Source organism: Salvia splendens, chromosome 14 (genome assembly GCF_004379255.2).
Source record: "Salvia splendens isolate huo1 chromosome 14, SspV2, whole genome shotgun sequence".
In the NCBI taxonomy this organism is placed as follows: Eukaryota; Viridiplantae; Streptophyta; class Magnoliopsida; order Lamiales; family Lamiaceae; genus Salvia; species Salvia splendens.
The window spans coordinates 26548901-26575195 of record NC_056045.1 but is presented as its reverse complement, the minus strand read 5'-3'; the positions used below and the strand labels follow the sequence as shown (position 1 = coordinate 26575195).

Genomic DNA, 26295 nt, shown 5'->3' with positions numbered 1-26295 from the left:
GAGATGAATATTATCTAATAAAATAAACGTCGTCTAATTTAATAATTAACAATATGCTATACCAAACTTTCAAATGTATTGATCTTTATTTTTACTTCATTCATCATCCCAATAAGAATAAAATTTCGTAGAAGAGTAACCCCATATATTGCCACAAGACTACAGTTTAATTTTGTGTGTAGATATGCACGTGAACACATAGACAACTATTTTTTCGTCTTTACGTGAATAAGTAAATATTTATTCGAATGACTTCATTTGAAAAGGTAGATTCTGTGTCAAATACACGAACTACTCCATGGTAAGTGTGTTTTCTTGCAAATAATTACATTTACAAACCAATGAAAATCGGAGTTCTAGATTAGTTTCAAACACCTGAAATCAACGATTTCCCAAAAGTGTATGTATACTACTTTATGATCCGTGAGAAAGTTTAAGAATGAAATTTCAATCCAATTTTCCCATTTAATAATCTACATATTTCATACAAAAGGACGGCCACAAAAGCTCCCAAAGCATCCATGGGCTGTGGAAGACAAACTAACAGAAAAATATTTGAGTTTAGCATTATACCTTACAAATTAAGGTCCTTCGACAGATTGTCATTAAGCTCTTCTCCATTACCACTGGGGCTGATTCGCATCCTTTTTGCAGCATGCTTCTCTTCCGCAGATACTGAAACCCATTCTCGCCCGACACCATCATTACCCTGCTCAGCTGACCCGGGCGAAGAGTTAGAGTGCGGCAAGGGTGGGTCGACCTGATTGTTGGGGTAGCGAATTAGATCCGGGCTTTCACACTCAACAGCATTCAACCTGTCAACAGACTCAAATACATCTGGGAGGGTGTGATTGTGCGACTGGTTAGCTTCTTGGTGGAGCTCTGAGAAATTCTCCATGAAAAATGAATTGCCGTTTGGGGCACTGATGTCGGCAACACCCTCGCCATTAAGCAGTGCTCCTGTAGACAAGAAAACCAAAATAATCAAGCCATATACTATATACCTCTTTGTATGTCATCTATGTGTATGAGGCTAACTACTTCACTAAAGTCCCGAATATTCACCAGAGTCATGGCATGATGCCACTGGAATTGAGTCGGCATCCACTGGTGCGGGTTGGTATACTGCCTCTGGTCTATAATCTTCAGATTGGTAGGGAAACATAGGTGCTTCTGGGGTGACATCATTTGGATGCTGGAAGATTTGTTTGGCTAACTCTGTGGTCCCAAAACACGTAGCTTTCACTTCTGCCTGTTGATAGACATACTTACGAATGAAATTCATCAGCAAAGGACAAGCAACAAATACAACAGCAGTTACCACAGAAAATAAAGGGGAAAGACACAGGCATGATTCATCTTTTAATTGTCAAACAGGTAGCTATCCCAAGTGTTCGATAAATTACATTTGCTTTCAGACCCATAGTTGCATTCAATCGATGACTGGCCCCAAAGTAAGGGCATTACCATAAAGAATACACACACACACACAATATGCATATAACCCTCACGATTATAAGTAGCATTATGAGATAATAAAGAGCCATATTAATGATACCATCCATTGTCATTAACAGTTGAGTAACAAAACCAAAGGGCATCCGATGAATAAGTATATCTGAAGTACCTCTGGAAAAGAAGCAGGGCTTTTAAGCTCAAACATAGATGCTTTGCTTTCTAAAGCTTCCCATGGTGCATCAGCAAAAGATTCTGGAGTAGATTCTTGCTTAAACAACTCCTTTAAAACCAATCCTGAAGTTTTGGTACATTGGGTGCTTCTTGCAGATGAAGTAGGAAGTAAAGTCAGCTCGATTCCCTGGCCAACCTCACATAGCGAGCTCTCATGGAATCCATCCAAACGCGGGGAAGATTTTACTGCAAACTGAATGGCATTGTCAAAGCCATGAGTGGCGTTCAGATCTTCAGGGGAATGCATACCATTCCCACCAGATGGCAGGCATTCTTCAGATTTGGAGTCAAGCAAACCACTAATTAATGTTTCAATATGAGTTCTTTTGATGGAGGGTTCAGCAGGAGGAAACCAATCTTCCTGGAGCTAAAAACACAGACATAGGGTCACATAGCCATTAAAATTTATGATGTTTTCTAGGTCACAGGCAAGATAACAAAAAAAAAATCCTCATTTCTTAACAAAATGCTGATTGAGAGGCCAAGTTATGTACACCTTCCCTCTCCCAAGTGGTTTTATTAAGTTTTAGGTAGAGTGTATTGTGAGTGGAGAAAAGGTCTCACTTTGTTAGGTAGAGTGTGTTGAGTGGAGAATTGGTGTGCCATGTGGTAAATTTGTAAATTGGTGGAGAAATTGGGGTTTAAAAAATAAGGGATGTGTAGTGAGGTAGTATAAAAATATTTTAGTGTGCATATACTTGGGGGGCACTTCCCAAAATGGTAGTGTGCATATAATTGGGGAACGGAGGGAACATTTCTGATGGAGAGAGGAGACTTCATTTATTCTGAGGTAGTGTAAAAAAATTAGTGTGCATATACTTGGGGGGGGGGGACTTCCCAATGTGTGCATATACTTGGGGAACGGAGTGAACATTTCTGATGGAGTGTGGAGACTTCATTTATTCTGAAAATTTTATTAGTATGGTGCACACTCAAAGCCAGGTACACAACATGCGGTTCAAAGACGCCCCATAGCAGCTGAACAGCACCTAGGTAGCCTCCGAAGCCGCAATTTGCAATATTCATAAAGCTTAATCATATATAGTTGATTTCAGTATATCTCAATATGTGTTTAATTAGGAATATAATCATATCTATTAAACACATCAGGTAAGGTAAGAGTAGTACGTTTGATGTAGGACATAACAGGGTACTTACAAAGTTAAGGGATGGTGTGATCTTGTAGATATTGAAGTTAGCGGGAACTTCCTCGAGAAAGAGCTCTACATAGTGAAGCAAGAAAAGTCCACAATCAAATGAATTTTGTTGCTGCGGTACCTGCAGATTCCAACAACTGGATTGGATGATCATATCTCCCAAAGATAACACGTAAGACCCCATTTCCAAAATAAGATATCTGCAATCCTAAATTACTGATGATCAATCACAGAAACATGGCGAAAGAATCTAGTAAGCCCATCAAAGCATAGGAAACTAGACTTTACAAATTATTTATTCTTGGATTGAGGCTAATAGATGTTCTATGAGGATAAAGCGAATAACAGCATATCTTCAAGCTCTCCAGGCTTCTAATTACACTTGAAACAAGAAGCAGCTTATATTGACGAATATTAAATTAAACAAGTAGAGAATACATAAAGGTGGGGGGGCTAAGGAAGGTCATGAAAGATAGAGTGAAGATTATCATTAGCCATGATCTTATTTTAGTAAGTGAACTAAGAAATGAGATACTCATTCAAAGTATTGAGTATGGAGAAATTTCAATAATTTGGTCATCCTGCAGAGTATGAATTTACCACAGGTTGGAAGGACACTGTAACTAGGACAATGGACCCAAACCTAACTTTTAGATATCTTCAATTTATCCCTATAAGACATTAAGAACACTTGCTAGGGGAAGTACAGTGACAAGTGCTGATTAGCACTCGCACCATGGATTCAATCGAAGAAAGATATGAAGGAAAATGGTAATTTTTCATGCCTTCAAATGAAGATAAGGCAGCTCGCAATCTGCAAACATGATGTCACATATCTTCCCCATTGAGATTAACAAATGATGCATAATGGTTGTGCTCAACTTCCAAACAGAAAATCCATATTAAGTAAAAAAAATATCTGGGGAAGATAAACAACCCCCAGCATGCTCCACTTGACACCACATGAAAGTGGAGAAAAATTGTCTTACATGTTCACTTTGTATTAAGAGGCAAAAAGCAATAATATTCACTAAATCAGTTCCAAATACCCAGACTCAAAGGAGGTCGCCTAATACGTTTGTAGATACTTTATATATGCTACATGCTTGTAAACATTGTGTGCTCGTATGCGCAGGTCATATTTCATTTATACCTCAAGTGGTACGAACTTTAAGTTTTTGAAATTGGAATGAAGATCTTCACATGTTCCTTTTTGTCTTTCTTTCCACTCCTCCCATAAATAACTGCCAATTCAAGTAAAGGATGAAAATCCAAACACATCAGCAAACAATAACACAGGAAGAAAAAGAAAAAGAAAAGATGAAGAAAAGTGAACCAAACAGGGTTAATACTTAATATTCGTTTATTGCCTTATACTGGTAACATTATACAAATTTCAGAATTGTGCATGCTTCAATTGTATATGTTGATTGGGATACTGAAATGAAAACCCACAATCTCTCACACTTTCTGAGAGAAACAAAGGCACATGGAACATAAGTAACAATATACCTTTGCATGAGATCTTTAAGGCCAGAATGAGTTCCTCTCAAAGAATCCATATGCAATATACAAGGCACTCTTCCCGACTCGTCATCCCGGTCTGAATTGCGGCAATACCATAAAAGAAAACAAAAAAGAAAATAATGAAATCAGTAAGTTGAAACTATGTCATGTATGGTGTCCAGGTTGTGAAGAACTTGCCTTTATAGCCCGCAACTTCGCCAAAGTAACAAATTACAATAAGACTCCAATGGAGACTGCCATATCATTGCACTGTAAGTCACCACTCTCAAAGCCTTGATACTAGAGGTTAAGCTAGGACAATCTACCAAAATCTCAACCAAAGGTTTATGTTTAGTTTCTTACTTGTAGTTGACGGGAATCAAAATGAAATCCTTTTCTAGTAAATCTACTTTTCTTGTCCATTTACGAACACGCAGGAAAGCTGCCCTGCCATCAAAAGCACTTGATGGATCTTTGTCCATGTCAGCCAGCTTTCGAAAGAAGAAACTATTGAAGAAATGGAACTTAGTTCTCTCATCCACATTATGTCTAGTTTTCAAATATCTGTCAAATTAAGAGACTTACTGTGAGCAGAGTTCAACTGACATGAGAAGTTATAAAAAACAACCAACAAACAAGAAACAAACTATGACTCAAAAAGATCCATAAGCTATTTTTGAAAGGGCTACATACTTCGGAAAAAGGTGCAAAAGAGGAGTAATATTTTCCTTCTTTTCCTTTTATGTCAACCTCAAGATAATGTAGTTAAACTTTGTATCAAATATGATGTTATATACATCGGTAGGTAGGTATAGTCATAACAAATTATTACCGAAATCCCCTTCTTACTACTTAAAAAAAGAGAATACAAAATGATAAATTCCTCATATCTCCAAAGCCATGTACAGCTTGAGGTGCAGGGGAATGCTAGTGAAAATGAATTTTACATTTGTATACAAACTTACTTAATGTAGAAGTCTATGATGGTATCATTAACAAATGTATCTGGTTGTAGCAGATCTACATCTCTCTTACTTATGGAAACAGCATCAGGGTCACCTTTTGGATAAATCACTTCTTCAAAAGGCCTTTCAAATCTGAAACGTTTGAAAGTAGCTTAGTTCAGATAGCAATCAGGCAAGCAACAATAATAATTTGTTTGAAACACTATATCTTTTGCAGCTTTCTCACATTGCAGCATGATGGATGCTTCTTAAACATACAATTATTCATGCCAATAGAGCGGGCCTAAAACATCTCCTCATCAATCTTTATAATTCACAAGGGATGCTTTAAGAATATTGCTTCCAGGAGAAGAAGAAAGTAATGAAAGATTATATTTATATCATGAGAACTCTCATAGATAACTACCCACAAAATAGAACAACTTATTTGGCTTAACAACAGGTCATTATGGGAAACAAGTTGTCACCCACCTGACATTGCAAAAGATGCAACTGACAGCCTTATTTAGTTTGAATGATTAACTGTAGTATTTACTTAGTATAGAATGATTAACTGTAGAATATTATACTTAGTATAGAAGGCTTGACTTGGGATTAGATTAGTGAAAGTGGGTCTGCTCTCAATATGCTTTTGCGTTAAACTGAGTTGCAAATTTTTGGTGCCTGCATGTAAAATCTACAAAGGTACCCAAACACAGTATCTGGTTGATTCTCATGTAAGAACAAACTGTTCTCAATCTTTCAATCCAATTAAGTAAGATATTATTCAACTGCTTCTTCAACTTAATGCTGAGAGGAACAAATGTGAAAAAGACTGGCATCTAATAGGTCACAGGAATCAGTAGGAATATGATACTTCCATGTCTAATTTTATACTTAACACATTTCCAGTTCGATCCCATACTACGAAAAGGCAACTTTTACAAACTAACATTCACACAGAAATTAGAAGTTGGAAAGTTTTCAGTGATAAACAACATATATACATAGGCATGGCAATATAATAGAATTCAACGATTTCTCTGAAACCAAACAACAAGGCCTCTGACCAAATCATCAGTTGATTATATGACTCAATCAGTGGTTAATGTTTAGACAGTGTCTGTGGGTTAAGGGCCAGATGGCAAAATAATGACCAAAGAGGTCAGTGAAACAATAGTTCGGAAACAGGAGAACAGAAAGCATACAGTTGTAAGTCCTTGGAACAGATAATAGCATTCACAAAAGTACACAACTCAAGCAATTCTCAGGCACAATTACACTCACTTGGGAAAGTAGCTTCTCGTGAGCATCCAATCTTCCCTTCCTCTCAAAGAAGAATCCACTCCAGTGCTTCAAAAGAAACCAAGTACGCACCAATGATCAACAATAGGATAAAAACATTTCAAGAAATGTGGTCGAACCTTAAAGATCTAAAACAGAGGTTCACTGAGTTACCTTTGGTAAAGTTTAACTGCTACAGTTTTTTGTTTTGTCATTCCCATCAAATACAAAACAAAGAAGCTAAACTACATGAAAGGAGGAAAAATCTAGAGATTTGAACTAATGGTAATTTTCATCCTACTTACCAAAGAAATTCATATAAATGTTGATGTCATAGTATATAGAATATAACATAGCCATGCAATACTTTTATAACATTCCAAGCTTTATACCGCTACTAGCATTAGATATTTTCCTGGGACCTTTAGAAACATATATAAAGGACACATATTATGCAAACGAATGCACCTCAAGATCAATCTAAGAAAATTGCTGGCAAGTTTTGCAATGGGAATATGGGATTGTTCATCTTCGTATATTGAAAGCTATTGGTAGAGCTGTGGATGAGGATTTAAATCAAATATAAGTTTGAAGTTGATAATAATGACCATCAAACAGTATTGGTTAATAGATGCATTTTTCACATGTGGTATTCCCACCAAAGTGCAGACCGACACCATGGCAGCAAAATAATCTCCAGCATCACTCTGTTTACCTTGCTTAAAGCCGAACTAATGAAGTTACATGAAAGATTGCAAATTGTTTCATGATATAAATATAAGGCAATAAACTGCATCCATAACACATGGCCTGATTTATTATTCAATTCTCAGACAATTTCAGCCTAAAGCATAACAAGAAAGTAGAAACACGTTATGCCAGATCCTAAGTGCAAGATTCAATTAACAAGAGGACAAAAATCTTATAAGTCGTACCATATCTAATAATGGAATACTAAGTCTACCTAAACTAAATTAGGTTAGGTTCTTTTAGATTCAATTATATATGTATCTTAGCATGTTAGATGAGTTTATCAGTAAACAATACATGCACCCGAAAGCTCCCCCCTCCAGTGAAAATGTCACAGAATCATATAAACCTAATATAACAATAACATCAACCTTGAAATATCAAGCACAGCTCATGACACAAGCAATTTATTTACAGAATCACGTGCGTCAACGGAAGGAAAGGGAATCCCTGGCGTCTGTCATATGCATTACTTTGAAAGTTTTCTTATAGCTAATATAGGTGCTTAAATACTCACTCAAGTAGGACATTCCAAAGTGCCTTATATCTGTCATCCAGAGATTCAATTGCTTCAAGTTTCTGGTACCAGTTAGGATCAACAGCTGGAAACTGCAACTCTTGGACTCTTGATACAGCTGAGAGAAAAAAAGATTTGAGATCCATCAGTAGCAGACAAGCAGCAACACAAAAATTCTCTCGGATCATAATTCTATAACTCTATAATAGTATATAGCAATTAGATAAGAGACCAATAAACTTATAATTCTTGAAGGAGATGGCGAAGCAATTAGCACTTTTTCTACAGGGTAGAAATGCTTCTGTGTATTTTTTCCGCTGCAACTTCAATACTTCACTAAATATTCGTCAGCTAGAAAACTGATTTAGCAGTTAATCAGTTAATATATTAATGCTTGCATGTATGTCTTAACAGTTCATTCTGACACTTCTCACTTGCCTGGTCTGGCCTCCTATGGATATGATATGACCAATATGGTACTCCCTCCATTCCATGTTAATAGAGTCATTTTACTATTTTGGGGAAGTTCCAATTTAATTTTGTCAGTTCTATTTTTGGCAAAAAGTAATCATCTCTCTTCCTTTATTCTCTCTTCATCTCTCTTACTTTATTCACCACCAACTTAACACACTATTCTTAATCTCGGTGCCGAAAAGAAACACCTCAATTAACAAGGAACGAAGGGAGTATATTACAAGCCTTTAGAGCTCACTTTGACCTATACTCAGTCCAGAGCATATTATAAGAAACATCTCAACAACCATGCTTCAGATAAAAAGCATCCAGAATATTTTCCGTACTGCTAAGGGAAAAGCAAAAATTATACACATACACAATGAACAACTATCTGTTGTTGCCCGTAGGGTATATGCAATATGAAGAAAAAACCTGTTTTTCCTAAGTTTCTTCTGGTGTGTATTTAGCATTTGTACAATCTTCCTTTTTTTCTACAACGATAGAGTGTGTGTTTTTTTATTTCCCCCAGTTAACCTAGTTCATTCACAATTCACTTTAATCAGTTTACACACCACACACACCACATTGATCTATAAGAATCAAAACTTTCAGTAGCGATAATCTAACTTTGTAATTTAGGGGAAACTAAAATGTCACCTACTACGACCCTTGTTTCCAATGCAAGCATCTTAAGAGGATATATGTGATGGGCTTTCTTTTCTAAGCATATGAGGTGCCATTTTCCTCAACTCAATGTGTTACATTGTTGATGTTTTCCCTGGACTTGTTATATCCCTGATTTTTGACAGACGGAAAGTTTGTCTGAAGTGGGTCCAAACTCCCGATGAGTATAAATCAACTTTCAGATAAACATGTATAAGACTATAATGTAAGAAACCAACACTGAAATAACTCAAGTTTTCACTTTTCACTGTAGCATCGTACCAAATTCTGATTAACACACAAAAAGAAATGGCTCCATTATGAGCAAGTCTGGATAGCAGTAACAATTTGTTATGACACAAGGTAATGCACCAAGCCATGGATGCTTAAGTCATTTACGTAAGGAAAATTAGCAATGGTAATTAAACTATAGCTTGTAGCCATTTTAACCAAACCTTATAACTTTGTGCCTTCATATAAAATTTGATGCTAGATAAAACAAAAACTTGAAACTAAACAAATCCAAACCTCTGGTTTCCACAGGCTGCTGTATCATACAATATGAGTTAAAAACACATAACACATTCAGCTTAATAAATAGTGTGCTATCAGCATAAAACTGTATATCTCGTAGAACTGCAACAGTAATCTCGTAATATGAGTACAGCAGTAAAAGTAAACTGGGTCAACCAACCTGAAGCGTTGTGGACATCATCAGATTCAACTTGTGCTGCATCTTTTGCAAAGAAATATATATTGATTGTACCAGCCTCAATCTGAATAAAGGTAATTTTTTATGTCAATTTCAACATTGTGATATAGTATTCCCTTCGTTCCAAGGTAGTTGAGGCATTTCTTTTGGACACGGGATTTAAGAAATTGATGTGTTAAAGGTTAAAGTGGAGAGAGTAAAGTAAGAGAGATGAATAGATAGTAAAGTATGAGAGAGGATTAAGGTTTTCCCAAAAGAAGAAATGACTCAACTACCTTGGGACAACCCAAAAAGAAATACGACTCAACTACCTTGGGACAAAGGGAGTATATGAAGAGCATAAAAATAAATCTAGCATGCTTTACTTACCTGAGCACTCCACTGAGACTCTATTTTGACAATATCATCAATTTCCATATGAATATGAAAATCTCCATGGACGGTTCTGCTTCTAGCTTCAACATAACTTTTAGAGAAGCTTACCACAGAATCCATATATTGTGAACCCTGGTAATCCAGATAATCAGCATAGAAATCAATCCCCTCCCTCTCACCATCCTGCCAAATAGAAAGACTAGTTCTTAAGCATGCTACCAAGCTCAATGTAAGAAAGTAAAATTGTATTGAGCTGCACTTAATCAATCAAAATAATCCATCTCCTAAGAATATGGTAGATAGAACTAAATGAAACATTATAATGCAAAACATCACATTGGCGTACCACCTATAATGGAACTACTATTTTTTTTCTTTATAGGAAACAATATAAACTTATTAGACCTTTAGAAATGGTGACAGTCTTCTAGTTAACCATATGATTCCAGTCTCGACCTATACCTAGATTTTATATATTTTTCTTAAAAGGCCTTGAATTATTTATGATGTATCAGTATCACCCTCCAAGAAACTCCAACCATGACCTTATCACAAACCTCTTATAAGGATTCGTCTATCTTCAAAAAATCACTCAATTCCTTTAACACTCTATGGCATAAACTAAGGGAAAAGGAGCAATGTAAAGGGACTTTAACACTACTTATGAAGCTACACTGTGAAGTAGTTTACATTCTACTTTCTTGACAAATAAAGAGAGTTTAAACTCCTCGTTAACTGTTTATCTTTAGCGACTTTATCACACAGGTACATAAAAGGCAAAGGCGGGATGCAAATACAAGATAAATTTTTTATGACCCAGGAAATATAAAGGTATAAAAAGAATACACAGGTGGGTCTATACTGTACAATGCTTACCAAATCCCCACCATCGAAACAGTCAGATGATGGTCCATCAGAAGAAGCTGATGCAATTGAACAAATATGGTAAGTAAAGGCTTTTACAAAATCTCATATTTAAACCAAACTGCGTCATTTCTAAATCAAAAACAAAAGGAAGAGAGTACGTAAAGCAAGAATATAAACAATGTTTGTTAATTCAGACCATTATTATCATATGGTGATCTTTGATCCATGCTGTTAATGGCATCTGAAGCCAAGCAAACAGACTTAACCTGCACATTCTTTGGATAGAGATAATGTGGAGTCAGGAGGCACATTTTTTAGGTCCAAGACAGAGCTAATAAATGGCTAAAACATCAGTACATTGCATGAAGACGCTGGAAATGAATCATTTGAAAGATCCTCTAGAGGGGCACCAGGGCTTGAGCCATATTCCACATTAGAAGAAATAATTCCGGATTCAACTTCTTTAATTGCGGCAGCTTGTCCAAGGCTAACAAAATCATTTTGTAGAACAGGGCTTAGTTCTGGCGTCTTTGCATCATAATTTTCCGCTGCAATAATAGTCATGATCCAAAATATTACCCTGTTAGGATGCATGCATGGGACATTATAAAAGAAAGAAAACCACTCTTTATTGTTAGCCAGGCATTTTCATTCTATGGCCTTGATCATACATAGCAAATTTGGTATCATTTAAACAAGAGTCCTTTCTACAATTTTTGGGAGTTCTACAGTTCTATGAAGTATAATTCTTCCCAGTGGAAGGTTCATCATCCACTCTCATGACAGATGGCCATACTAGTTGATGGTGTCTTACCATTAAGGGCCCGTGGACGCCCAAACTCGGGAGTAAACTTTCTGACCGTCATTTCTGTCAGCTCATCTTCTTCTTTGAAGTCAAACACGTCGAGAGATTTGCTTGGACTCTTCATTCCTTTTGATTCTGTCAAGATCTCATGTCTACAGGTCAAAAGAATTCACTGTGTCAAGCACAAGGTTTTCTGACCATTTACAATATGAGAGATGGTTAGGTTTTAGTTTTAGAAGAGGGAAAGGAATCCGGGGAATTTCAGGGCAAAGAATGATCATGAGACAGAAGTGGCACTTTGGCATTCAATAGTAACCTAATCCAACTAAATTATGGAATTCCAGCAACTGCAGCCTACTTCAGATTTTCTTAAGTAATAATAGCCTCCTCTACCTAAATACTCCATAAGAATCATATACAGTTATTGAAACATATTTGGAGACCTTCGGTGACATCACATTAAAGCTCACAGTCATCCCATATATTTCCACGATTGACAATTCCTAGTCATCGCTGATGCACCTTATAGATTTTATCCATGTTTTGTGAGGTTGTTGCAATTGATTCCGCCATTAACGGCAAAAACAAGTACGGAAGCTATTTGAGCTAATATCCATCAACGCAATTAGAAATTTAGCATGTCATAAAATAGTAACAATAGCTATAATACGAATATACGATGCTGAAACTCCACCAATTAACAAAAGGGGAAAACACCAATTAACAAAAGGGGAAAACACCAAAAAAAAAAGCTGACCGATTCACAATTCTACAACAATTCAAAAAGCTAGTCACTGAAACATCACAAATTCGCGCATGATTCATTCACTAGAACCGGAAACCCTTGCTGGTGTGACTTAAATTAGGGCGGGAGTGGGATAGGTTCGGATCATTGACCCCCCCAAAGCTGAGTAAGGCGCGTCCAATTTGAGAATTACGAGGAGTAAGTACCTTGAGAAAGCGGCGAGAGGTAGGCGGCGACTGTTAGCGCAGCCGATAGGGTTTGGTCGACGGCGATCTCCGGTTTTGCAAATTGAGTTTCTTTGTTTGCCGTTGCAAATTAATTTCCTCCTCTCTCTCATGGTTTGGTGCAGTAAATAGAAATTACTTTTACCGGAACGACACCTCAGTCACGAGAGTCAATATAACAAACACACGGTTACATGTGTTGAGAGGATAATTTCCAGAATAACATTTCATTGTGACAATGAGTTAATAATATTTTCTAATTTTTGACAAAGGCAATCTATAGTAATTACAAAAGATTTCACATTTATTTTATACTATTATTATGCAAAACATTTATTCTTATTTTTTCATTATTTATGTTTAGTCGAGATATTGTATCTCTTTGTCTATATAACGTACAAAAATATTCATCATTATTTTATATTTGTACCAAAAGATAGGGAGTATATTATTATTTTTATATTTGTAACAAATTTATTGTTGTTTCATGTTTTGTACCCCACGTTACTACAAGATTAACAACATACAAACACAATGTATTAAATTAAAATATGGATGCAAATTCAAACATTTTGTATAAATAACAAAAGTAAAATATAAATTGTGTAATTATCCTATACATATTACAACCAGAATTAAAACTTTATGATTTAATATGTGAAATTAAAATTAATACTACTATAGTTTATATCTATTAATAAAGATATTGTTGCTAACATTTTCTCTTTGCGGTTCACAAATTTTATAAAAGGTAGTAAAATAAATAAGATGTAATGGTTATAGCTACAATTACAATAACTCAAACTAATTTCTTAGTTTGATAGCAAGTTAGACATTGAAATTTGATCTTTAAGGGGTTGATGAAGATGTAGTTCAATATTAATTAGCTTTTTTATATATAAATTAGGGTTTTATAAATTTCTTAAATTAGTGTTTGTGTAAAGGCTCCAGTATGATGGACAATTCCATCCACGATTTATCAACATGTTCAGTCATCCCGTTTGTAACATCATTCATCAATTCGTATCAAGTCTTCCGCCACATTCTTCATAAGCATCTCATCATTCATCAACCAAACGACAGGTATCATATCATCTCACATTAAGAACTAGGTTTCAATCAAGATGATTTTTAATCGATTTTTTCTTTTATTGTAATTTTTGAGAAATAAAAAATAACTTTTTCTCTTATTTAGCGATTTTTCCCGCGTGTTTATATTATCTATAGTATTTATTAGAAGAACCTTCGAAAAGCAAAACTGTACACTGGGCATAGAGAGGATGCGTTATTACCTCAAAGTCAGTTCAAAGTGTGATCGACAAAGTTTTGAGATACGTGGCACTTTAAATAAAATGTTTCAAAAAAACATGTCACTCTGAATTGGACATAGAATAAAAAAATATTTAAGTCATGTGATGTGAGTGTAATAATGGGAGTAGAAATAAATAAGAAGATTGGGTTATGTAATTGAAGAAGAAAGAAATAATGAGTACTTCTGCTCACATTTTATTTTTATCATAAATGATAAATAAAAAATATTCTATTATTTCATTTAGGTATATTATTTTATAAAATTAATACATACGTACTATATTTCACTATTTTTCCCTTTTTACATTGCTTCACATTTATTAAGACTCAAACAACTAGAAATAAAGTAGGACGTTTTATTGCAGCAGAGTGTATTTAAATGAGCCGCAATCATGTATCATTAACAAATAAACCGAAATTTTAATGAACATATATATGCCAGGTATATAATCATAAGATATGTGAAAATATCAAAATATGCCACATTAGAAGATATTTTTTGAAAATGTGAGATGGAAAAAAAATTAAAAATGGAAACTAGGTTACGTATTAAGGAGTCAAAATAGATATTTTTGAAATCGTGATTATTTGTAAAATAATGTCTAGAAAAGGTAAGCTAATAATGAGTAAATGAATGGGAGATTTCCAATTCTAAAATCAATCGAATCTCAATAAGTCATTCACTACCTATATATACCTATACACCTAACAATAGTTTTTTCGTTAGGGTTTCATAAGTTCTTGATAATAATTAACTTTGGTATATTTGAAAATGGGTGGAAAAATGAAATATTTTTTGGTGTTGATGGTGATTATTTGTGAAAGTTGTAATGGTGGAGTAGTTCACAAGGTTGGTGAATCTGCTGGTTGGACCAACATCAATCTTACTTCTTCCTATTACAATTCTTGGACTGCTTCAAAGAATTTCCAAGTTGGTGACACCATTTGTAAGTCTCTCTTTCTCTCTAACTCTCACACATTAAAAAAAATTGCTTAATATTCCCATGTATAAGGATTAAGGAACTTGGGTATTATGAACTTCACTATGATGTCCAAATTAAGAGATTTCTAAAGTGAAAATAGGTTAGTAGTATAATCTTCACTAGTATGGATTTATGGAATTGACAATTATGAGCTTGGCAACAAAATCCAGTGTTCGAGTACAACAAGGAATTCCACAACGTAGTGAGAGTGACGCACAAGAACTTCAACGAGTGCAACCCTACCGCTCCGTACGCATCATGGGCTACCGGCAACGACTCATTCCCCATCACGAAGACAGGCCACTACTACTTCATATGCGGTCTGCCGAGCCATTGCCAGGCCGGTCAGAGAGTTGACATTCGGGTCACTCAACGCACACCCACCCAAAGCCCAAGCCCAAGCCCAAAGCCAGCCATAGATACCCCGGATACTGTCGCTCCAACTCCAGCTCCAGCCCCATCTGCTGTCCATCCTAGTAAAAAGAGTGCCTCTTCATCTCTTCAATCACATTTTATGCTGTTGATGTTTGTGGTGGCTACTGCCCTTGCATTTTAGCTAATTTGTGTAATGCACTTTGAATTTAACATTCATTATATTTCTGGTTTGGATCATCCAATTTTTAGTACCTTAATCGATTTTAGCTACCTATGTTTTTGGTGACTGCGTTTGTTGAAATGATATTGTTATGTAATATGCAAACTAGTCAATCTTGATCTTGATATTTGAGCAACTAACTAATATCAATCCAATTTACCTTTTTTTTAATTTCTGAAAATCTCGAAAATAGTGAAAATCTTAAGCAACCCAAATCGCAAAACCAATTGGAAGATAAAAGTTTAGAGTTTCAATTTGGGTGCTAGATCATAAATTGAAAACAAACACTCCCCTAAAAAATTTAACTAACAGAAAACAAATCGAAAAACATAGCAGTTAAAAATCATAAATGAAAAATAAGGTCAATACATGAGAAACGATCCAAAATAATAGTAAATCTGTTCAATATTCCGACAAAAATGACCAAAGAATGGTAATGAGTAATGAGTAATCATCTTGTTTGTAAGATACTCGAATCTGCTCTCTCCATGCAAGTTCCCATCTCAAAATAAGTTCTTCAATCAGAAAAGAATCAACTCACTACGATGTGTTAGTCAGTGATTTGGCGCTGTTTACAAAGGTTGCGCTTCTGTTGAAATCTTGTTGCACAAGTATTCGAACGGCTTCCAAGCCATTTTGGAATGTGAAATCCAGCTGGGAATACGAGGAAAGAATATTGTATGCATCTACTCTCTGTTTTAATAAACTAACTGATAGTAAGTACTTCTCACAACATAAACAAGCAAAGCTGCATACCTCTTCGCGTTCTTGTCTATTAAAAGGGCGGAGAACAAAGTTTGCAGCGTCCATCTTCCCCGGAGGCCTTCCGATGCCTATCAGAATCCAACCAGTGAGTAATATAATTTTTATTGTCAGAAACTAGGAATTCGCAAAAGAGGTACGTAGTATTTAACTGTGGGAATTACCTATCCGTAAGCGAGGAAAATCCTGACTACCTTTGAGGTGAGTTATAATACTTCTCATCCTGCAAAACCAATAGATTCAGAGCAAATTGAGCATATCAATATAATACAAATTCAATCAAAATATAGAAAAGGACTCTATAGAAAGCAAGTTGGATTTGGGTAATCAAATTAGTTAGGGAAAGCTAGATGGATTTGGGCTATCAAATTAGTTAGGGAAAGCTAGTTCAATTTAGGCTTTAATCTGAATGGACTCTAGACAAGGATTGAGCAATCACAATCTGGAGAGCAAGTTACACATATATTGAAAGTTAAAACCGTGTAGAACATAAGGCTTGACAAACTGCCATATCCATGATAGTCAAAGAAACTATATGAATCAAGAAAAAAGATGTCTAAATCTTAATAATTCCATCATAAGAACACATACTTGCTACTGTACATGATAATTAAAGATTGGAGGGAAAATGCTAAGCAAATACTAGAAAAGCAAATTGACTTTTTATTTAAAATGTTTCAGCTGGTGATTCGCTCTTAAATGACAGTTTTCAAGAATTGTAAAAGTGCTACTGTGCACAAAATGTAAACAACTAACTGAGGGATATATGAGTACCCATTATGTCCTCCATGTCCGCCTTTAGGTAGTAGTCTCAACTTCGCAAAAGGCAGATCCATGTCATCGAACATCTGAAATGAGAACATTCATCAGCTTAATGCTCACAAAATTACGAAGGTAACAAATTGTTGCAGTTTGCAGATACTTAACCACGAGGACTTGATCCAACGGGATCTTATGATACGAAACGAGAGCACCAACCTGCAGACAAGAATAAGTAAATCAACCATTCGATCCCTTGGCAAAGATTACGTTTGAATAATTAGCATGACATGTGGAGTGAACTTACAGACTCACCACTAGCATTCATGAAAGTCTGTGGTTTAGCAAGCATAACTGGAACATCACCAATAAAACCTAACCACACAAAAAGCTACCACCTGAGTCATATATACTGAAACTAATCAATGTTTCTCTTCAATTACCAACACCAACTGAATCCTCAAGATACTAATCATCTTTGATTACGAGGAAGATTGTGTCTACTTAGATTCCAACACAAAGTTGTTAAAAATTAGGCTCCCAAACAAATAAACACAATATTCATGAGTTACAGAGATAAAGCTGAAATGTTAATTAAACAAAAGAAAAACTCAAAACCTTTCCCAAAAGCAGATTTGAAGGAGATGGAGCTGGTTGAAATCCCCTCGGCTTCAGCTATATAGTCAATCAACTCAAATCCGACCTGTTCACAACACAAAAAGCCTCAATCAATAAAACTATTATCCATCACTATATGTATGCAACAAGCTATGTTACGCTGACATTGTGGCGAGTGTCGCTGTAGCGCTTCCCGGGGTTTCCGAGGCCGACGAAAAGCCAGGGTTTCCGCGGTTTTTCTACCTCTGTCGAAATTGAGGCCATTGGCTTCAATGTCAATCCACTTTTGTTATTATACCACGACGGAGTGGAGAAGGAGAATTCAGAAAGGAGGCGGCGGCGCCCAATTTGCGCCGCCGATGGAGACCGAGGAAATAGGCCAGCAGATATAACCAACATTATTTCATGGGTATTTCGTATTTTCTTAGAGCCAAAATATATACTCCGTATATCAAAAACTAGAATTTAAGACATAAACAATTTTCAATAAAAATGTACTCAATTACTTAAATTTTTATTAAATTTTAAATAATATTTAATTTAATAAAAATTTAAAATTCAAAAATATATCGCCGTTGCCGGGGATCGAACCCGGGTCACCCGCGTGACAGGCGGGAATACTTACCACTATACTACAACGACTTGATGTTAGTTTTGAAATAGTGATTTATTAAAATAGGAGTCTCGAAAATTTGAACTAAAAAATGTTATACCATGACTCTACAGTTAGCTATTTAAATAGGGATTTATTTAAATAACCAGGATTCTCGGGAATTTGAACTAGAAAAATGTTATACTACTATAAATTCAAATAGATTCACACATTAATGTAATGTAAGAACATCTCGACAAAATGTAAAATGACCTTTTAATTGAAATTAAGCTTATAAACCAAACATTTGTCCTCTTTTGGAGAAGAGATTATATAAGAGAAAATATTCAGTGGTCTTGACATACCAAGGTGGCAATGTGATTTAGTACGTGCAACCATTACATTTTTAACAAGTGAAAATAAATAGGGTGCCATTTCCAACTAGATATATAAATTATGGAAACATAGTTAATTCTCCAAATAAAAAAGTATTATAGTCAACTATGGAAACTATACTAAAATTTTGGCAAGCACATATATACATAATATAAAGCGTGAATTTTAAAAAATTATAATATCATTCTACCCATTTAAAATTTGATGGAATTACTTTTTTTTCTTAATTTATAGTATTATATATAAAATATAATCACAACTTAAGTTTTGTAAAATTTAATTATATTTGACATATGAATGATTGTATAGTATAATTCTTATTTTATAATAAAATATAAATTGCAGTATATAATCATCATATATAAAATTTAATTTAAATTTAACAAAGCACTTTTTATCCATTTAATGCACAATGTATATAATTAGACAAAACTCTTACGCACATGTAATGCACTACATATATAAATTACGTAATTTAAAAAAAAAAAAAAAGCAATTTCATCAAATTTGAAATGAGGTAGAACTATATGATCATTTTTTTTATATTATTCACGATTATTTATATGCATATATCTATCTATATATATATATATATATATATATATATAGGGTTTTGATCTATGCAAAACTGGATTTAAATACAGAAACGCAGAACAATATCATAATTAGGGCACTTTTAGGTCATAATTAGGTAATTTGTAGGTCATGCTAACAAAGCATGATCTAAAACGATCTTAGTATGACATTAAATCCAAATATTATAATATGACCTAAAATTGCTTAATTATGACCTTCCGTGTTTTTGGTTAATTATTGACCATTAGATCATCTAATCCTAGGGCTGAGATTTGGTCTGCATTTCTGGATTTAAACACATACTTATTTTGATCATCTATGTGATTGCTAGTATTTTGGTATAATTTCTAACTTTCTATAGTTGACGTAATGCTTTTTTTAATGGAGAATTAACTATGTTTCCATAATTTATATATCTAGTTGGAAATGACATTCTATCCATTTTCACTTGTTAAAAATGTAATTGTTGGACCTACCAAATCACATTGCCACTACCAATCACATTGCCACCTTGGTATACCATGACCAATGAAATCGACTGTTGAAAATATACATAGTGAAAGTAGGGAGTATATTTTAATGGAAGATACAAGTGTGAAATAAAAAGATACTCATATTAATTGTATTAGGATATCAGGCATTAATTAGTCATGATTTGATCTTTAATTAATAATGATAAAGGATATAGTTATCAGGTAAAGCTTTGACCTGACACTGTCTCTAGTATTGTGTCTTGTTAGCAGAATCTTTTTCACTCTGCGAACATTTTTTTGCGCATACAGCCAATTTCAGTTTAAAGCACTTGTTTTAAGAAAATTAATTAACTAAATTTTTAATAGGTCACATTGTCAGAAAATTTATATATTTAGTCAATTTTTGGTTAGTTATACAATTTTTGTATATGGCTGATCATGCTTATAACTTTGTCATTTTTTTGCCGTTGTCACATAATTCCATATATGGAGAAAATGTTCAGTTGAATGACGTTTAGTACTTCTAGTTAATCTGATCTTAATTTTATTTACATATGCACATATTGTGTTAATGAATTCAGATACATAGTAGGAGTAATACATTAGAACGTTTTGTTATTAAACAATTACAAAAATGTCAAAATTTGATCAAACTGCCATTATTGAAAATGATTATACAAAATTACTCAAACTTTATAATTGTTGTCGCCATTTGCAGCATCAGCAATGACGGACGTCTGCCATTAGGCGTGCGAGAGGCTAACGCGGACGTCGCTTGCGGACACCGCAGATCCGTGGCTTTCCAACGACGTCCGCCATTACGGTGCCACGATAGACGTCCCAGCGGATGTCCCGATTTTTTATTTTTTATTTAAAAAAACTCTATATATAATGCTCGTTGCAAACTCTAGATTCAAGGCATAACATGTAACTTTGTTTGAATCGTTTTTTTTGTTTGAGATGTTTTTTTTGGTGAACTATGTATTTTTTAAAAATTTAAATATATATGTATGTTTTTTTAAAAAATAAAATCGTTGCATTTTACCCATATTCGTGTCGAAATTTTAATTCCGTAAATTGCATATTTCTGAATTTGTGAATTTTTATTATTGTGGATGTCCGTCGGGATGTCCTTGGGGATGTCCGACATTGTGCAGTGGGATGTCCTTATGACGTGGCAGTGCAGTGGGAGGTCCTTATGACGTGGCATGAGGTGTTTTTGGGAAGTCCGTCGGGATGTCCGCCGAGACATCCGTACCACTGTGGATGCTCTTAATAAACTGGATTATTGTCTTTGGCAAACCATCTATTAACATTCTCGACGCAAGTAAATCAAGTTTGTATGACCAACAATTGTAATTCCAAGTGCATGACATTCAGACATAAACTGAAAATGGAATCATCACACACATACACACACACACCATGACTCTGCAGTTGATCTTGATCAGCTCATACAATGCACTCTCACCTATTTATCAATCACCATAACTGCAACTCCCACCATCATCCAGATTTAATTTTGAACACCAAAAAAATAAGAAGCATCCTCCTCACCATCCTCTCCCCATCCTACTCCTCCTTCTGTTCATATCCGCGCCTCCGCCAGCGGCCGCCACCCTCAACACGGTCGCAGACTGTGGGCCGAGCCTGCTGCCTCTATCCCCATGCGCCCCCTTCGTGCAGGGCAGCACCCCTGCCCCAGTCCGCACGTGCTGCAACAGCGTCGAGAAGCTCTACAAGCACAACGTCACGTGCCTCTGCGTGCTGCTCGACAACTCCGGACCCGAGTTGCCTCTGCCAATCAACACCACTCTCGCTCTCCAGCTACCCTTCCTTTGCAAACTCAACATCAGCCCTACTACCTGCCCAGGTACATTCATATTGATATAATTTCATGTTTTTGTTTCCCCCAGCTGACATGTGGGTTGTCATTTAGGAGTTTTGTTGCCTTCTCCGTCTCCTCACACTCATGCTTCTGTTGCGGCCAACCCGAACTCAAGAGCTAGAGGTATGGAACTTACTGTAATAACCACTGGAAATGAATGGTTATCTTCAAGCAGACTTTTGCTGGCTTTAATCACTGAATTACTTGTGTTTGATGACTTGTTCCTGTGGGGGATTTCAGCTTCTCCGATGGGCACGTGATCACCTAGGCCCCGGTTTGTGAGCTTCGCCTATCATAATAATGCTGAGGCGAGGATAGAGGCGGAAACTCAGTTGCTGATGCTGATAATGGCTGCAATTTTTTTTTACAGCAATGATATAGTAGTTTATTTGGTGTGATATTGTCAGACTATTTGTTTGCTTGTGATTGAGAGCAGAGAGTTCAATACAATCTGGTAATATTAATGTAAGAATATGACAGGGAATGCATAAGACATCAGGAGCTTTACATACCTCCAAAATACATATGTTTCTTTGCTCTCTTATCTTGTTACAACTTTTAGTATCAAATGTTTACATACTACTCCAAACTAGGTGCTTGTTCTGTTGGATTAGACTCGAACACGTCTGAGCTTGTTGCATCTGGTTCATCAAGAAGGTCTCTTGATTGAACTGATTCCTTGTATACAGTAGTGTCCTTGAAATCTGTCGCCCCTTCGTTATATGTGGCAACAGCAACACCACATGCGATTAACTGCAATAAAAAAACTACCACAATCAGCATCAAACTCCACAGAGAATATCTTGGAGAATGAGGTTTAAATTCAAAGAAACGCATCAGCAAACAACTTGGATACAGTCTAAATAAAGACAAGCACTTGTTCATCAAGTAGAGATAACTACTCTAAAGTTCGGCACAACATATGTTATGCTGTTCGTCACCAGATTTAATGGGACTAAGCCCATTTAAGCACTAAGAAGGCAATCACTAGACACATTTCACTCCCGCATCAAGGAATCAAAACATGGATCCGACCTTAAAGTGAGTCTCTTTTAATCCAACTGAATGAAAATCAAGTCTGATTCCTGATCCGATACTAGGATCCAAACGGAACACCATACATCCATCACAGTTCACACTACCAAGTTATCCTGCTGTATCCTCAATCCACCTCCTCAAAAGGTTTAGCAATACATATGAGCATCATACCTAAGCCGACATGAGTTTAGTTTCCCCCTTCCAACGCGGACTTAGCATCCAAAAAGGTCTCACAAATGCTCTCAAATTTGCTACAAGTGATAGATAGAGGAACTACAAAACTTAATAAAGTTTGAAACAGTAAGAATGAACGAGAAAAAACTGCTTAAACCGTAAGCGAACAAGGCCAACTACAGCAACTTTCTCCATTAATGTATGCAGTAGTATGAATATCATACTGGTCTAGTTCAAGATCCATGTTTTGCATATCTTATCTATGACGCAAACACCAATTGCAGTAGCTCTCAACACAAAAAATGAAACGTAACAGCATCACATTTAGATCTCAATAGATAACACAACAATCGTCTCAAGCAAGTAGCATGATCCAAAATAACAGAATCAGTTCAATTAAGAAGATAATCAAGGGTTATACAATAAAATTAGCATCAAATCAAAACATGCAATATAACATTAGTGCTTGATTAAATCAATAATAAAAATACGAGAAATCAATGCAAATTAGAGCAACAAAACAAGAGAAGTACCGCGAAAAGGATGCCGAAAGCCCACATATACTGAACGAAGAACCCTAGGCCGTCCCACTGAGGGCCTTCCCAGAAGCTAGGCTTATCCCCGGGGAGCTCCGGCATCACGAATCCATCATCGACGGCGCCAATATCAGGCGTACCTTGGATGAATTCCTCTAGCTGCTCTTGTTCCTTGGTGATGACAGGGCCGCTGCGGCGGTTCTTACTGTCGAATCTCCCGGTTCTGGGGGAGGAATTGGAGCTCTTCTTCGGGCTCGCGGAGACAGTGAAAGGTGATGCTCTGGTACGGTGAGGCAATGAAGGAGATACGCTGTCGTTCCATGGCTTCCTGCTGCACAGGATTCGGCTGCTACTACTAGTAATAGCCATAGCCATGAGAGAAGCAGAGAGAGAGGTTTGGGTGGTGAATTCAACTTCCGATTTCGTGGATAAGAAAGAAGATGATAATTTAAGCTTAGAACAAATATTTAATATATTCATTTATGTTAATATAAATATAGAATCCATTAAAAAAATAGCCATATAGGAAGGTATAATATTTATAAAAATATCGAAAATTTGATTTATTTTTTACTCCATCCGTCCATAAAAAATAGGACACATTGAAAATGACACGTTTTAAGATAAAATTGGTAAAGTAAGAGAGAAGAGAGAAAAATAAGAGATAAGTAGTGTTAGTGGAATGTGGGGTTCATATTAGAGCATCTCCAATAGCAAATAGCTCAACCATAGCCCAGCCATAAACTCATCTGACACATCATCAGCACTAAAATCCCTCCTGCCACATCATCAGGACAAGCAACTGGACAAGCAATAGCCCAGCCATAGCCTAGCCACATCATCAGCACTAAAAACAAATAATTAACAATCACACTAAATATGGAATTCCACTTACGACACAGATACGGGAAAATGCAATAATAATATTAAAATTTAAAAAAATACATAAATTAAAAAAAGTCCATTAAAAAAATTACATTACAAAAAAAACTCTAAAATCACGCACGAGCCCCCCGCCTCCGCCTCAGCCTCACTCCTCGCCGTCGTCGCCGCTATCCGGGACCCCCAAATCTGCGACATCTAAGCCCGCGTCAGAGCCCCCCACCTGTGCCGCGGCGGGATTCAAATCCTCTCGCATACTCACGAGCACTGCGTGGAAAAAACTCTTCTCCTCGGGGTCAGTTGCATTCTTCCATTGATCTATAATCTAGATCATCTGAGCCCGCGCTTGTTGACGCGCCAAGAAGACGAGTTTATCTGTCAAGTTGTCAACAGGGGGGAAGCCGACTGGACCTCCTGGGACCTCGGGCGAGGCCGTTGCGCCTGCCTTTGACCAACCGGGCGAGTGCAGCGAGTAAACGCGGGAGGGGACGGGGTCTCCTGAGCATCTTCGGGGAGGTCGTGGGAACCGCCTCTACTGCCGCCGGCGTAATCACCGGTATAGTTCAGGCGCTGCTTCTTCGGCCAGCCAGCATCGTCACCTGCCCGAAACTTCTCGGAGTCCATTAGCACCTCGTAGCAGTTCCAGTAGGTGAAGTCCTTGTAAAGGTTGGGCTGGGGGAACTGTTTCTCTGCCAGCCTCCTGCAGTCCTCGTCAGTTTGGCCGCTGGACTTCATTCGGAGGGCGTTGGTGTACAAGCCCGAAAATCGGGAGACCCCAGCCCGGATTCGGTCCCACCCCTTCCGGCACTCCTCCCCGCTGCGTGGCCTCCCCTCCGGGCAAAATGTCTTGTAGGCTGCTGCTATTTTAGCCCACAAGTTGAGGATCCTCTGATTGTTCGAGGCGAGGGGGGTCATCGCAAACACTGACCCACGCCTTGGACAGCGCGACGTTCTCCGCGTCTGTGCACTTCCTCCGTACCTCCGGCAGCGACAACTCGCCGACCACCTTCTTCTTCTTTGGTGCGCCCCGACCCCGCCCCACGGGAGTGTCCGGTGCCACGAGATCTATACCCAACTCCTCTAAGAAGAATGTCTCAATCCCCTGGAACTGCGTCTCCGCTAGGGTCGATGTGTGCGAAGAAGCAGTACCAAAATTAAAGCTGGGGCGATAGACGTCAGAGCCCCCCGGCGTCCCCTGCATCCCCGCCCCCCCGGCGTCCCATGCATCCCCGGGTACCCCGGCGTCATCTGCATCCAGGGTGCCCACCCCGGCATCATCGGCATCCCGGGTTGCATCCCCGGTACCCTCTGCATCGCAGGACCCCCCGGCATCCCCTGCCATCCCGGCATACCACCCCCAGATGCCATCTCGGGCATCATCTGCTGCCAAGGGTACAAGTTGTTGTAGTACCCGGGCATCTGACTCCATCCACCTCCCACGGGGACCGTGGGAGTTTGAGACCCGCTCGTCCCTGAAGTTGGCTCGTTGTTGAGATCCATTTCCTATTGTTGCTCTTGTACAGAAATTAAGATAGAGAAAGTACTCGTTAAAACAAGTGGTGCGAATGAAAATGACTTGCAAATCGCGTATATATAGAGTTCCAAAAATTTTAAAAAAAATCAAAAATCCGCTCGCCGATCAGGAGGCTGCAATAGAGGCGAGCGGATCGGCGAGCGCTCGCCGAAATTCTCGCCGATTTGGCGCTCGCCGGCTGCAATAGTTCGGCGAGCGCAAAAAATCGGCGAGCCTGTCGCTCGCCTATTATTGGAGATGCTCTTATTAGTAGGAGAGAACAGAAAAAAGTTAGAGAGAAGTTGTTGAAAACTTTCCTTTTTTGAATGTGCTTTATTTTTCATTGATAATAAAAAATGACAAATATGCTCTATTTGACGGATGAAATATTATTTTATTTCTTCATTCTCCTTTTTATGAGCGTAGAGCTAGTGAATTGTAATTTAAAAAAAAACGATCTTATATTTATTGGGGACCAAAAAGCAAAAACTAAGGAATACAGTAT

At 37.0% G+C, this 26295-nt stretch overlaps 5 protein-coding genes and 1 non-coding gene across 11 annotated transcripts; 2 read left to right on the top strand and 4 right to left on the bottom strand.

The window, feature by feature from the left end:
• Nucleotides 1-388: 388 nt before the first annotated feature.
• LOC121765349 (probable ubiquitin-like-specific protease 2B) lies at nt 389-12834 on the bottom strand. Of its 4 annotated transcripts, none has more exons than XM_042161461.1 (18): nt 12677-12834; nt 11735-11877; nt 11278-11468; nt 11117-11195; nt 10930-10976; nt 10048-10236; nt 9661-9742; nt 7848-7965; nt 6584-6649; nt 5318-5449; nt 4716-4916; nt 4551-4606; nt 4359-4449; nt 4000-4090; nt 2848-2967; nt 1628-2056; nt 1066-1267; nt 389-960 (listed from the first exon to the last, which is right to left on the bottom strand). In XM_042161461.1, the coding sequence occupies exons 1-18, from the start codon at nt 12805-12807 to the stop codon at nt 575-577; spliced, it is 2754 nt and encodes a 917-aa protein (XP_042017395.1). In that variant the 5' UTR covers nt 12808-12834; the 3' UTR covers nt 389-574. The 4 variants fall into 4 exon arrangements, with proteins under 4 accessions (XP_042017395.1, XP_042017397.1, XP_042017396.1 ...); XM_042161463.1 differs by having other exon boundaries at nt 1066-1252; XM_042161462.1 differs by having other exon boundaries at nt 11117-11186.
• A 1917-nt stretch (nt 12835-14751) lies between these two features.
• On the top strand, nt 14752-15600 carry LOC121764949 (mavicyanin-like). The gene is made up of 2 exons (XM_042160982.1): nt 14752-14952; nt 15159-15600. Exons 1-2 carry the CDS (start codon nt 14778-14780, stop codon nt 15542-15544), a joined length of 561 nt encoding a protein of 186 aa, XP_042016916.1. The 5' UTR covers nt 14752-14777; the 3' UTR covers nt 15545-15600.
• Nucleotides 15601-15901: 301 nt separating this feature from the next.
• LOC121765970 (peptidyl-tRNA hydrolase, mitochondrial-like) lies at nt 15902-18151 on the bottom strand. 3 transcript variants are annotated; one of them, XM_042162272.1, is made up of 8 exons: nt 17888-18151; nt 17723-17807; nt 17412-17479; nt 17273-17323; nt 17120-17193; nt 16510-16568; nt 16340-16416; nt 15902-16276 (listed from the first exon to the last, which is right to left on the bottom strand). In XM_042162272.1, the coding sequence occupies exons 1-8, from the start codon at nt 18119-18121 to the stop codon at nt 16124-16126; spliced, it is 801 nt and encodes a 266-aa protein (XP_042018206.1). In that variant the 5' UTR covers nt 18122-18151; the 3' UTR covers nt 15902-16123. The 3 variants fall into 3 exon arrangements, with proteins under 3 accessions (XP_042018206.1, XP_042018207.1, XP_042018205.1); XM_042162273.1 differs by having other exon boundaries at nt 15902-16237; XM_042162271.1 differs by having other exon boundaries at nt 15902-16416.
• A 141-nt stretch (nt 18152-18292) lies between these two features.
• Nucleotides 18293-18364, bottom strand: TRNAD-GUC. Its single transcript has one exon. It is a non-coding gene; the product is annotated as a tRNA-Asp (tRNA).
• A 2895-nt stretch (nt 18365-21259) lies between these two features.
• Nucleotides 21260-21951, top strand: LOC121764426 (non-specific lipid transfer protein GPI-anchored 10-like; the record flags this gene model as incomplete). The annotated part of the gene is made up of 2 exons (XM_042160442.1): nt 21260-21632; nt 21699-21951. Coding segments are annotated over 2 exons (582 nt in total), but the record flags the coding sequence as incomplete, so codon positions are not given.
• A 136-nt stretch (nt 21952-22087) lies between these two features.
• LOC121763239 lies at nt 22088-23855 on the bottom strand. Its single transcript, XM_042159194.1, has 2 exons — nt 23393-23855; nt 22088-22400 (listed from the first exon to the last, which is right to left on the bottom strand). The coding sequence occupies exons 1-2, from the start codon at nt 23768-23770 to the stop codon at nt 22227-22229; spliced, it is 552 nt and encodes a 183-aa protein (XP_042015128.1). The 5' UTR covers nt 23771-23855; the 3' UTR covers nt 22088-22226.
• Between the last annotated feature and the right edge of the window lie 2440 nt (nt 23856-26295).